Source organism: Equus asinus, chromosome 5 (assembly GCF_041296235.1).
Source record: "Equus asinus isolate D_3611 breed Donkey chromosome 5, EquAss-T2T_v2, whole genome shotgun sequence".
Classification (NCBI taxonomy): domain Eukaryota; kingdom Metazoa; phylum Chordata; class Mammalia; order Perissodactyla; family Equidae; genus Equus; species Equus asinus.
In genome coordinates, this window is record NC_091794.1 from 81,121,488 (window position 1) to 81,134,771 (window position 13,284).

The 13,284-nt window shown below is 42.6% G+C and overlaps 1 protein-coding gene across 1 annotated transcript in view; it reads right to left on the bottom strand.

The window, feature by feature from the left end:
• Positions 1-7,695, bottom strand: part of RIMKLA (ribosomal modification protein rimK like family member A) — a 37,482-nt gene extending 29,787 nt beyond the window's left edge. Inside the window, exons 1-2 of the mRNA XM_044770520.2 lie at positions 7,439-7,695; positions 3,679-3,840 (exon numbers count right to left, since the gene is read on the bottom strand). Coding sequence (XP_044626455.1) covers positions 3,679-3,733 — 55 coding nt within the window. The 5' untranslated portion in view covers positions 3,734-3,840; positions 7,439-7,695. The remainder of the gene's footprint in view (positions 1-3,678; positions 3,841-7,438) is intronic.
• Between the last annotated feature and the right edge of the window lie 5,589 nt (positions 7,696-13,284).

A 13,284-nucleotide genomic window follows, 5' to 3' on the forward strand; every position in this document is an offset into this window, starting at 1 on the left:
TTTTTCCATAGATGACTCCCAAATTCAGTGTTAACCCTGACGTCTTCTGAGCTTCAGCAATAAAAAGCAAAAAAAGGATGCTGTCTTGCCATCACCTCAATGTCCCTGAAGCTAAACTCATTCCTTTCCCCTCCATTCCAGATTCAACTTTCTTAAACAATAAGGAGAATGTAGTATCTTATGTAACAGGAAATATAGGGATGGATCAGCTCTAGGGTTAGTACATTTAGCAGCTCAATAACATTACCAAGGACTCAGATTCTTTCCATCTTTTCACTCTTAACACCCTTAGGCCAGTATCCCTCATAGTTACAAAATGGCTGCCACAATTCCAGCTGACACATGCATATACACAATGTCTAGCAGAAGTGGAGAGACTGTTTCTTCCATGTGTCTCTTTTTATTGGCAAGGAAAACCTGTCTCAGAAGCCCTCAAGCAGACTTTCCACACTCTCCCCAATCTGAGTCAGTCACCAGCAAGGAGTAAGAAACCATCATGAATGTCTTAAGTTAATTATGAGTCACCCTCTGTGGCTGGGAACTGGAGTCCCCTACCCCAAGCGCATGTAGAGTTAGGTGAATACTTGGGCAGAATTAGGGTTCTCTTAGGAGGAATGAAGGGAGAATAGATGTTGGGAGGACAGACAATGGTGTTTGATACAGATGGTAATAAGGTAAATGCATCAGTCAGGATAAACTAGCATAGGCTGCGGTAACAAGTGCTTCCAAAGTGGTTTACAACAACAAATTTTTCCTTTTTGAAGTACCATACATGTTCATGGCAGGGCACTTTGGCTGTAGTCTAGGTTGTCTTTATGCCGGGACCCAGGCTGATAGAGCAGCCTGTATCTGGAACAGTGTTTTGTCTCGTGGAAGAGGAAAAGTGATCATGGTGAGTCACATGCTGGCTCTTAGTGCTTCTGCCTGGAACTTATACATGTTAGAGCTGCTCACACATTCTTGGTTAGAACGAGTTCACCTGGCCAAGTCTGATGTCAGTGGGCTAGGGAAATATAACACTTCCCTGGGAAGGGCAGCAAAAATTTGTGAAGAACTGTGACTAACAATATAGTTTGCCACGCTGAAGGATGAGAAATAGCAAATCTTGCTCTGCTAATCGTCTCTCCTCTCCCTAGGGTCCTCAAGGGAACTATGCACCAAAAAAAGAGATTGGAATAGAAACGAAAGGATCATTTTATTCATAGCTGAGCTAGCACCCAATAACCTCTGGAACAGAACTCTGCCAAAAGACTGAGTTGCGTCACATGGCTTAGGTTTAAGGCTGAAGTGAAGCTTCCTCATTCCCTGCTCTCCCTCCACCTTCCAAATTTGGGGACCAGCATGCATAGGCGAGCCTGCAGAAAGAGACGAGGAGATGATCAGATCTGCAAAGCAGACCATCTTTACTCATCTAAAGCTGGGCTGGCCTACTCGGCAGGAATTCGGGAGCAGAAGCAGCACACATAGCTGTGGGATCTTTCAACACAGAAGGACCCCAACACTGGTAAACTGTGAACTAATTAATGTCCTGGGTTCTGCCCAATCAGAGTATAATTCCTTCTTCCTTCTGTAGGAAACCAGGAAGAGGACAGGGCAGAGGAGGATGGAATAGGAAGGAATGCTCCCCCATTCTCACTTTGTTCTCTCTTACTCTGTGAGGAAAACGAGTAGAAAGTCCCCTGCCAAACAGATGTGTGTGCATTGTCTATTTGCCTCCTCATCTAGAGTGTAAACCTTTCAAAAACAGGGGTCAAGGCATCGTGCATCACTGTTGCTACTTGTGGTAGGTACTCAGGTATCTGTTGATAACAGTCATTTAAGAGACCTTGTTGCAATTTCAGTTGACAAAACTGTGGTCAATTACAGATATACTAGGTTTTAGTAACCTGGGACTCTGGGGCCATATTGCTTGTCTGACTTCCAACCTTCACTATATATTGGCACAAAAGAATATGGAGATGTGGGTCTTGACAGTGGAAAGAAAGTATAAGTCTTTATAAATATTTCATATGACCCCAAGCAGATGGATGTGCCAAGTACACAGAAGATCAAAATTCAATTGACCTCAATAAATTAGAGAAATGATCATCAATAGCAGGTTAAAATGCACTAGAATAAATGGAAAGTAGTACATTTAAGGAGCAAATGAAGCATCATACACATAGATTCAAGAAAGAAAAATTGTCCATGCAGAAATTTGACCAAGAAAGACCTGATAGATGTGGCAAACGAATGAGAGAATGGGTAGAAAAATTGAGGGATATATTAACAGAAGCCTATAAAGCCAAATTCATCTTCATATCCCCGGGACCTAGCAAGTGCCTGGCACACAGTGGATATTGATAAATATTTATTGAAAATAAATGTGTGACTTTGGCTTTGGTCAGATCATCCATGGTCTTCCCTTCTTCTGAAAAGCCTTTGCATGACGAAGTCCTATCCATTCTCCAAGACCCAGCTCAGATAGAGCTCCATCATGTTGCCTTTCCTAAAATTTCCCCCCTCCTCAGCTAGAAGGAAGCTCTCCCTTGCTGAATTCTCATAAGCAATTAATAACACAATTATTATTTCAGTAATAGGCACTCAGTAATTATTGGGTGAATGGTAACTCTCAAATTATGACAATCCAGTACTCATCATTTCAAAATTATAGAATTAATAACCAAAGGAAGGTGTCTGATGTTCTAGAATTGTTAATCGCTGGCACTGACTCTCACTTTCCTTGGTCTGGTTTCTTCTATCTACAGATGCTGTATGTGACTCAGATGTCAGCTTTTCCCTCATCCTCTTGTTCAAGCTCACATGCCTTATACCCTCTCAACCAGGGTCTTAGTGAACAAGGCAGAATTTGCTGAAGGGGAGACAAGATTCACATCATGTAGACTGCATCAATTCACTTGAAAATCCCCCTACAACACACCTCTTTTTCCAGAGTGCTCTCTCTCTGCTTCTGCCACTGGGGACATTTTTCAACCCCCTACCCCACCCCACCCCCCCAGCCTTGCTGCTCTTAACTCCGACTTTCAGAGCCCCTTGCAGATTCCTCAACCCTTTTATTACTAGAGGAATGCATTTTATCCCAGTTTCTACTTCCAAACTTACACCGCTGATAAATTACTGTGTTTAGTAAAACTGAAGGTCTTCCAACTAGAGGACCCATCCTCTTCAGGAAATAGAGGCGGGTTAGAAGTAATTTTTCCCTTTTTCAAACATGATTAACACAGAATAAATGGGGTTAGTCAATAGGTCGTCATTCTTCATTGGAAGCTTGTTGGAGTCATCTTTTAAAGATGACAGTGGGTGTAGCTTTGCAGGGCGGGGTGCCAGGAAGACATTCAGGTGGTTGCTAGCTGCTGTCCTGCTCTGGGTGAACTAGGCTCCCAGAACCAGGTAGAAGTTTATCATTTTCAGGGGGCTTTCCCTATCTCTCTTGAGACAAGGCTGTATTTTGCTTATCTTGCTTTCTGTCAGCCCTGGCCTCCCTCAGCTATAATCATTAAAGATGGACGTTTATTGTCTCAGACTTTTCTCACTGCTTAGCCATTTCTGACCAAGTCAGGAATTATGTAAGATGCCTCAACACTATCCTTTTTCTTCCATGTAGGGTACAGGCTATTCCTCCATGACAAAGAGACCCCAAAAGACTGTGACTCCACAAGAAATATATTTCTGGCTCACTTAGTCCAGTGATGGATGTCCAGGATGAAGAGGTGGCTCTGCTCCACTTGTTCATCTTGGGACCCAGGTTTCTGTCCTCTTAGTGTGCCACCTACGCCAGGATGTGGTCATTGTTGGCGTGTTTGAGGCTGGCTCTCTTGGCCGTGTCTGTGTTCCAGACCTCTGTAAGGAGAAATAGAGGAAAGAAAAAGTGGAGGGCAAGTGGATTCCTTGTAATGATGTAACACGAAATTTATACTCCTAGCTTCCAATCATATCCCAAGAACTTGGTCCTGTGGTCACATCTTCTTCAAAGAAGGCTGGAGAATCTCCTTAATTGGACAAGTATATGCCCAGCTGACACTTAGTGGGGGAGAAAAGGGCTTCTATTATTAAACGGAAGAGGAAAAATGGACATGAGGATGATAAACAGTTTCCACCATACCTCCCTGTGGCCTATGGGAGACCCCTTTCGACTCCAGTAATATCCAATTATGTGAAATGCCCTGAATATGCTTTTCTGCGGCTTGTTTCTGTGACTATTCATGGTAAATCTTTCTTACCTTTCTTTGCCTGCTAAAATCAGCTCAAGTAATATCTTCTCCAAGGAGTCTTCCTAAACTAGTTTGGGGTAAGTGACCACTCTTTGTCTTCTCATAGCACATGATGCCTCCCTCTCCTTTGGCACTTCCCCCACTATCTGCCCAGATTTGAAATCATCTCTTTATGGCTCTGTCTCCATCTAGACTGTGAGCAACTTGAGAGCAAATATGCTATGTCTTAGCCATATTTGTATCCTTAACCTAAACTGAGCTGAATTCCTTTTGCCTGCCAACAGGTAAAATAAATAGCACCATCGCCTGAACCCCTGCCTGCTCACTGAGTTGTAGCTTTCATCTATAATGGCCGGGCCATGTAAGTGGGCATTCTTCCACCCATTTGGATGGAAGCACTAGCCTGAAACCCCTGCTGGTCTAGGATCCTGATTCTCTTGCTAGCTCTTGTGAATGCCTGCCTCTGAGGAACTCAAGACCTGTTTTCCTTACCACCTAGGGGCTGGCCGCTAACCCAGAACCAGGGCTTGACTGCCATTTTACTGCCATTGGTCTTGGACCCTCTTGCTGTGTGGCTTCACCTGCTATGCATCTCCCTGACACAGACCAGCTGGAGCTCAATCCTGGCTTCCTCCTGGTCTTGGGACATTGACAAATGACCCTTTAGCTAGGTCAGTTTCCCCCAATTCTGCTCCTAGTGGGCGCTGGCCATTTTCCTCTCATTGTTGGTTCATCCTTCTAAGGCTCTATCATGCCTGACCTGTGAATGACTTTGCCCATTTTTGGGTTAATAAATATTGTTGCTACCTTCTGTTTGAAGCTAACTGGTCCAAGATGTGAATGGCTTCTTAGCTTTGTGGCCTATCACTAGCACAAAATGCAATTTGTATAGACTTTTTGGGGATGAATATATATTTATCTTAAAAATATGAATATTTGAACATATAACATCAGCCTATTGAGAGGGTTACTCATATTGCAAATATTCTTTATTTTACAAAAGGATTTACCAGTAAGATCTTAGGAATTAATTTCTCTTTTGGTATAAGTTTACTAACTGTTCAGTGAGGCAGAATTCCCAGGTCAGATGGATGACTGGTCAGCCACATAGTCTACCCTTTTGTATAGCCAAGCCATGGGTCAGAAGCAAGGGGATTTCACCGTAAAAAGTCAAGAATTTAGTCAGATCATCCAAAGGCCTTGGCATTATCCAAGGAACTGAGAGGCAGGTAACTCAACTGTTCTTGATGAGCTGAAGATGTTTCAGCAACTTGTATTGAATTGAAGGTTCCCAACTCCACAAGGTCACTTGAGAGTTGGAGATAGGTCCCGCCTGGGTGGCTCAGGTGCTCAGAACCCTTCCAGGTTTCCCTGCCTGTGTTAGTTAGAAGTCATTTATTTACAAATGATGGAAATCCTATTTAAACTAGTGTAAGCAAAAAGGGGATGGCTCACAATCTTTGGAAGTCTAGGCGTGGACGTCAGTGGCAGCTAGCTCGGGGGACTAAAATACGTTTTCCAAATTGGTCTTTCTCACTTTTTCAATCTCTCTCCCCTCCTTTCTCTTTCCATATCTCTCATTCTCCCTTTCGCTCTGCTTCTTTCTATGTGTTGATCCTGTTCTCTTCTATGGGAGATACCCTTCTCTACATGGCAGGGAAGATGGCCTCCATTCACATTCTTAATGCTCTTTATCTTGAAGGCCAAGTGCGTTTTCTTCTACCTCTAAATGAAGAAGTCCCCAGGAAGAACTTTGATTGGCCTACGTCTGGGCCAATCATTCTGGCCAAGGCTAGGGGGTACCTCAGTTGGCTGGGCCCTATGGCTGGAATTGGAGTGCTGTAATTAGCAGCATCACCACACTTACATAGTTTGTGTGGGTCTGGACAGACAAAACAAGAAATATGCCCCACACTCTCCTTTCTAATGCCTGAGAGTCCCCAGTAAATATCTCAGTGTTCCCACCAAACAGCCCAGGCTTCACTTCATGCTTTCACTCATTACTACTCTTAACATTCCACACTGACCACTGCTTGCCTTCTGTGAGGACCCCTGCTCTGTGGTTCCCTTGGACTGCCACTTAACACTGACACCACTTGGCTGGACCAATGTTGGCCGCTCTGCTGCTCAGGCCGAGGCTGGTGCTGCATTTCTATCCTGGACCTCCTCTCAGTGCTCTATTTGGAGATGTGCCCATGAGCTTCTGAGATGCTCTGACGGACTAGTGCATGCAGTTGTGCAATTATGCACAGCTGTGTAGGTTGTTCGGTACACAAGGGCACACATGGGGACTAAAGTCTAGCATGAAATGCAGCTCACTAAGCTTAAGTTGTACACCTGCCCAGATGTGTTCTCCAGAAGAAAGAAGCCCTTCTTCTATTTGTACAAGGGTACCAAGCCATACCCCCAGGAGCTGTGACTGCGCCCAGGAGATGACTTTTTCTAATCGCATGAAGATTCACTAAGGGCAACAGCAGCAGGCTCTTGCTGCATCCTCTGAAAAAGAGAGGAACCTCCCTCTCCTCTGTTGGCCACTGTGTCAGAGCAATGCCACTACTGTAAACAACGCTGGGAGAGCAGTGGGGTCACAGGCCCACCCCCTGACACCATCCAACCATAATGTCCTCATATGCCCTCCCAACATGCCAGAGCAAAAAATAATGAAACACCGTCATGAATGTGACAGAACTGTCCAAAGCACGCAGAAATCAGCTGTGTACTTTGTAAAGCCTGTTGGGTTCTATGTTTCTGAAATTGGCAAATTTTTCATCAGAATAGAAAATAAAAGCTAAGAAACTATGAGAACCATTCATGAAGACATCAACCATTACTGTACCGAAGTAACCATGTTCACATGTAATCACACAGGTGGATTGGAATGACTCTCAGACGTATTAAAGGCAGGTGTTTTAATGTTACATCATCCTAAAGCTGCCCCTCTCGGTCCTCCCCAGAATGTAGGCAAGACACTCACGTGGAATAGCTGGGTTTGGACAAGTTTAGGTGATAGACACCATGTTGGTCCCAGAACTACCATGCTAACCAACCCTCCCACTCTGGTGCTGGGTGTGGCTCAGCACACACCCAGCTCACACCTCACCATTTTCTTTGTGATGATTGCTTTCATAGGAATCTGGAGTCCTGCCTGCAATTTGCTTCTATCAGCCCTACCCATGCCTACTTTCCCCCAGCTCCTCTGACATACCTATATATGAATATATCCGTACCTGGACATGGTTTGAGTTCTTTCCCTAAAGGGTCCTCAACAGTCAGGCAAAACAGAGAGTGCAATAGAGAACTGGAACAGGTGTCATCTCGCCTTACTCCACCAAGATCTTAATCCCAGTTTCATCCCAGTGGGGGCTTCCTCCAACAGGAGCAGAAGAGAATGTGGCCACTGTTGCCATCTGGTGTGTCCTCTGGAGTGGTGACTCAGGGAGATCAAAGCCAGTCAAATATATGTGTCCATTTCTCAATCTGTGTCTCTCATACTGCTGCCCTCTGCCTTTATTTTTCTGCAGAAGGGTGTGAAATTGAAGAAGTAGGAGTGTTTCATAATCTGCCACTCAGGGATATTCTCTTGTTCTCCTTTTGTGTTATCCTCAATAAAACTAGATTGGACGGGGTTCTAGCCAAGGATAGGATAGGGAGAAGTGGGAGGTGTGGAAGGGAGGTATCCTGAAGTGGTTACTGAACACATCAAGGAAGATGAGAAGAACCTAATCCAGAGGTAGAGGGAACTGTGAATTAGGTAGCCCTAGTCACAGGAGTTTAGATCTATCTGACTGCTCAGATTAAAGGAAATAGAAAATTGTGGGGGCCGGCCCCGTGGCCGAGTGGTTAAGTTTGTGTGCTCTGCTTCGGCGGCCCAGGGTTTCACCAGTTCGGCGGCCCAGGGTTTCACCAGTTCAGATCCTTGGCGCGGACGTGGCACGGCTCATCAAGCCATGCTGAGGGGGAATCCCACATGCCACAACTGGAAGGACCCACAACTAGAAAATATACAACTAGGTACTGGGAGGCTTTGGGAGAAAAAGGAAAGAAACAAAAAGAAAGAAAATTGTGAAGAAAAGATCATTTCAACAATGGGAGTGAAACAACTTTGCATAATCAACTTTCAAACAGATCTGCCAAATGAGATGTCAGTCCTGCACTTACTGAACAAATCCTGGGTAAATAGCAAAAGTTAGATGAGTCACACCCATTACTCGGAAAAATTAATAGTAATTGGCTGTGTCCTTTCTTGCTTGGGAAGCTGACGACATATTATCAGTGTTTCATGGTTATTTTGTCATGTCTTGCTAAAGCCTTCAGATTTTATTTATTCTTTAATCCTGAAGCCAGCTAAAGTCTCCTAGGCATGGTTGTTATTTGACAGCATCAGATAATTTAGTCACGTTCAGTAGAAGAGAGTGTACTGTATAATACAGCAGAGATTAGGTGGAATATATAGGAGGCAGCATGTGTAGTAGAAAAAAACCGCTGAACTAGGAGACCCAAATTCTTGTCCTGTCTGGCTAGCACTGCTAACTAGCCAGCAATAGGACATTAGGAAAGTCACTTAAACCTTGCTAGCCTTATCTGTAAAATGAAGGATTTTAACTTAGATAAGCTATTATTTAAATAAAGTAACCTCTAAGGCCTGCTCTAAAACACTGTAATTCCATAGTCTCATTGGAAGTGTCTCTAGGTGTTCAAGAAACTCATAGACAAACACCAGGAGCCAACAGCAAATTAGCTGAACTGAGCCAACTACCAAGAGGAAACATGCCCAAGCTGGTGAAGACCACAGGTGCAACTGCAAAGTCTGTACTTATTTTCAGAAAGGCATGTGATGGCTGGGCACAGGGGCAAGGACAGATAGTACCAGGAAAATCATTTGGGCATGGGTTCACTTAATGCTCCTTTTATTCTAAGGGTGAGATTTGACATACATCTAAATGTTCCTCATGACTTGCTTTATTTTTGGTCTGTTATATCTCTAGGGAAATATATCCCTAAAAACCTACTTATGCAGTAAAGTTCTTCATGGTACCTGTAGAGGCTGTGCACAGCATAACCAACTGGTGGTAACACTAGTGTAAAGAATTATGTTGTCGTAGCCATTCTGGATGTACGGAAATGTGGCCCAAAGGTTACTGGCTACTTCCTGGTCTTGCTTGATCTATGGTATTGTTCATGTTCATAAGAGAAGGTGCTCTTTCAGTTGGTTCCCATGTCCCTTTGACACATCCCCATCATTGTCTGACTGTGTTTTGTTTTGTTTTCAGCGCTTCCTTACCTTCTGGCACTACAAGATGCTTCAGGCTTATCTTGTCTGTCTTCTCTCCCAATCCTAGAATCAGCCATTTCTCCAAAGAGCCAGAGTTCATTCCTGATTTGCATATTTGCATCTAAAACAAACTCATTAGTAAGTGATGGGGGAGGTTGGGAGTAGAATGAGTGGAATCCCACTTTTTACTGCTTCAACTATTTTACCTTGCTTGACCCCCCCAAAAAGTTTGAAGACTATATTTGTTTCCTCTTGTTGCTATAACATACACTATTTCTTATTGCTGCTGTGACAAATTACCATGAATTTAGTGGCTTAAAACAACACAAATTTATTATCTTCTAGTTCCAGAGGTCAGAAGTCTGAAAATGGGTCTTATGGGGCTAAAAACAAGTGTTAGCTGGGCTGCATTGCTTCCTGAGGGTCTAAGGGAGAATCAGTGCCTTGTCTTTTTCAGCTTCTAATGGCTCTCTGCATTCCTCGGTTCATGGGCCCCTTCCAGCAACGGTATCACACCAACCTCTGCTTTCCTAGTCACCTCTTCTCTCTTTCTCTGCAGCCTCCCTCTTCCGTCTTTTAAGGACCCTTGTCATTACATTGGGCCCACCAAGATCATGCAGAATAATATCTCTATTTTAAAACTTTTAACTTAATCACATCTGCTAAGCCTCTTTTGCCATGTAAAGTAACACATTCATAGGTTCTGGGGATTAGAACATGGACGTCTTGGGAGAGGGGTGTCATTATTCCATCCACCAAAAACGTAAAACCAAAAGGTGACATTTGCTGATAAATCATAGTTTTATCTGTTTCCTTCATACCACACAGGACATTCTAAATCTAAACATTTTTGACAGCCTCAGACAATCATTTCTCCTTTACCCAAAAGGCTATAATGATAAGAATATTATTTAATAAACCCTTCTAAACAACTTAAGTCACTTTTTGGTATTTTGCCCAAAAAAGTAGCACAATTCTCTTCATTTAGTCTAGTAATATTTTCCCCAGTAGCAGTTTAGAACACGCAGGTTAAATAATCCATGTGGTTGATTTCCTAATCTAAACAAATGATCTCTATACCTGAAAGGCCAATCCTTTATCCAGGCTCAGAGGGTCATGATGGCTCTCAAAGCCTATTCATTATCTTGTACGTCCTTTCCATCCTGATAGGATAAGCCCCATCAGTCAATCATGTAGATCAGAGAATCCCCAACTATGTGTCCCAGAAGGCAGATCCAATGTATTAGATTTAAATAATTGTGGGTTTTTTCCAAATGGAAATAATAGAATGTTATACATTTCAAAAATGTTTCCCATTAATTTTCCTTAACACTGGTACCTCCTACTGCTTGTCTGTCAGCACAGGCTAGCTAAGAATGAAAGAAACAAGTAGCCAGTTAATATTAATAGAAAAAGTCAGAGATAAGAAATAACAAATCATGCCTAGGTTGATAGCTCATGGTGCTTTTCTGTAATTTATGTTGCATACATCTAATAGAGAAATATTTTGCTAGCCAAAATACTTTATCACATAAAGAACTCTGCATGTAAAGGATAAATATCTTGCCTAAATATGGTGGAGCCAACTATTATTTCTTCATTGTATTGGAGCTTCTTTACAAAAGGATACCATCTCTGTCTTGTAAAAGACAAAAAAAATCCTAGAGCAGTGAGAATATGGGCTTTGGAACTAGGTAAATCTAAGCATGAATTTCTTGCTAGCTGCATGACTTTGAATACATCACTGAACCGAATAATTTGAATTAGTTAGGTGTTACGTTTGGTTGTTTGTAGAAGATCATAATTAGAGCAATTTAAATAGGAAAGAGGCTTATTTCTCCCTCAAAATAAAGAAGTGCATAGTTAGGCAGATCAAGTTTGGTGTGGTGGCTCCTCAATCACTAAGCTTCTAGGCTCTCTTTTGCTGCATGCCCACCATCTTTAGCACCTGGCTTCCATGTTCTAGGTCACTCATGGTCTGATATGGTTTTCTAAGCTCTAGCTACCTCACCTGCTTTCCAAACAGCAGGAAGGATGAAGGGATGAAGGGCAACTAAATCTTTTTAGGAAACCCCACCCAGTGACTTCCACTTATATCTAACTGGCTGCTCCTATCTGCAAGGGAAATAGGAAATGTAATTTTTCATCTGGACACACTGCTCAGAATTTGGAAGGAGAGCATCACGTTGGATTCTGTGGCAGAGATACCTAAACGATCCCAATATCCATGATTTCCTTCTTCTTTGAGTAATAGAATCACTGCCATACCCATCCACCACTACTAGTTTTAACTTGGCATGTGGCCATTAAGTAGAGGCTACATTTTTCAGCCTCCCTTGTAGTTACTTGTGACACATGTGACTTGTGACACAGCCATGTGACTGTGATATTTCTGGATGATGGGGTGTGAGCTGAAGTGCTTGTGTGCAATTTCCTTAAAAAGGGAACTGCCTGTCCTTTCTCCTCTCTCTTCCTCCTTACCATAGGCTGGGACATGCATGTGTATTGGTGAGCCAGCTTTTGCCATATGGATGGGGACAACACCCTAGATGATGGTGGAATAATGAGACAGAAGGTACCGGGTCTCTGGATAACTGTGAGAGGCAGAGCCACCTGCCACCCTAGACTTTCTGCCTGCCTCTATTGTGTTTTGTGAGAGAGAAATAAACCTCCACCTTCTTCAAGCCACTGTATTTTGGTATCCCTTTGTTACAGCAAGTTAGCCTGTATCCTAACTAATACAGCCGCCTTTCTTTGCCTGAATTTATTTTTCTGTAAAATGGCAATAGAATTATGTACTCCACTGGGTTATGGCAAAAATTAGAAATAATATAAGTAAAGCACCTGGGCCATAGCTATTGTAGATAACAGCTGTTAGCATAGGTTTCATGAGAGGATTCTGGGAAATAGGCAGCAAGCTTCCCCACCAGTATATGGAAGACTATTATGTGTGATTGAATCCTTGAATGGGCAAAAAAAAAGCATATAAACAATAAATGTCTTGGATTTCAATGTAAATAAACTAGTTAAAATATTTAGAAAATACCTCCTGATGCATTTTCTTAATAATTTGGATTATTTCCCTGCCTGAAGTTGGCATGAGGGAAGCACAAAATACAGGGATGCTGAATTTCAATACTAGACATCAGAATGACACTGGAAAAGATAAGGTGGACCAGCCTTCCTTCAGCGGCTTCAACCATGGGATGGGGAAGGCCACAGGATAGTGTAGGTTTCCTCCCCTGCTGTTTGAGGAAGAAAAACAGCCAGCAGGGAGTGAGCATGAATTCTGAATTGACTAAATTAAATTTAAACTCATAGATACATAAACACAATTAAAATTTTTCCCCTGCTATTAGCAGGAGTAGAGGCTTGAGTCTAAGATAGGATTAGTTGTAAAAAATAATGAACATTATATTCTTTGGCACATCTGAGTCATAGGATGCAAATTTCTATCCTGCTACATGACACTTATGAGGTCAATACAAAAAGCACACAAGTATAGGTCAATTTCATTTATGAACTTAGATTCCACAATCTTAAATAAAACATTGGCAATTTCAATCCATTAGGAAGTAAAAGAATAATACATCACACCCGAGTAGTGTTTAGCTCACAAATGCAAATGTAATAGGATTTTAAATTGGAAGTTTCAGCCAGAAACCCTAAGGCAGTAGACATTAGATAAAAAAGTTGTCAGCAGACCATCTTGTAGGAGTTTCAAAGCAGATAGTAAAAAACTAGTTTCACAATTCTCACCCTCAGGGGCCTAAAGGTTGTTGGTGCAGGACTGTGTAAAGA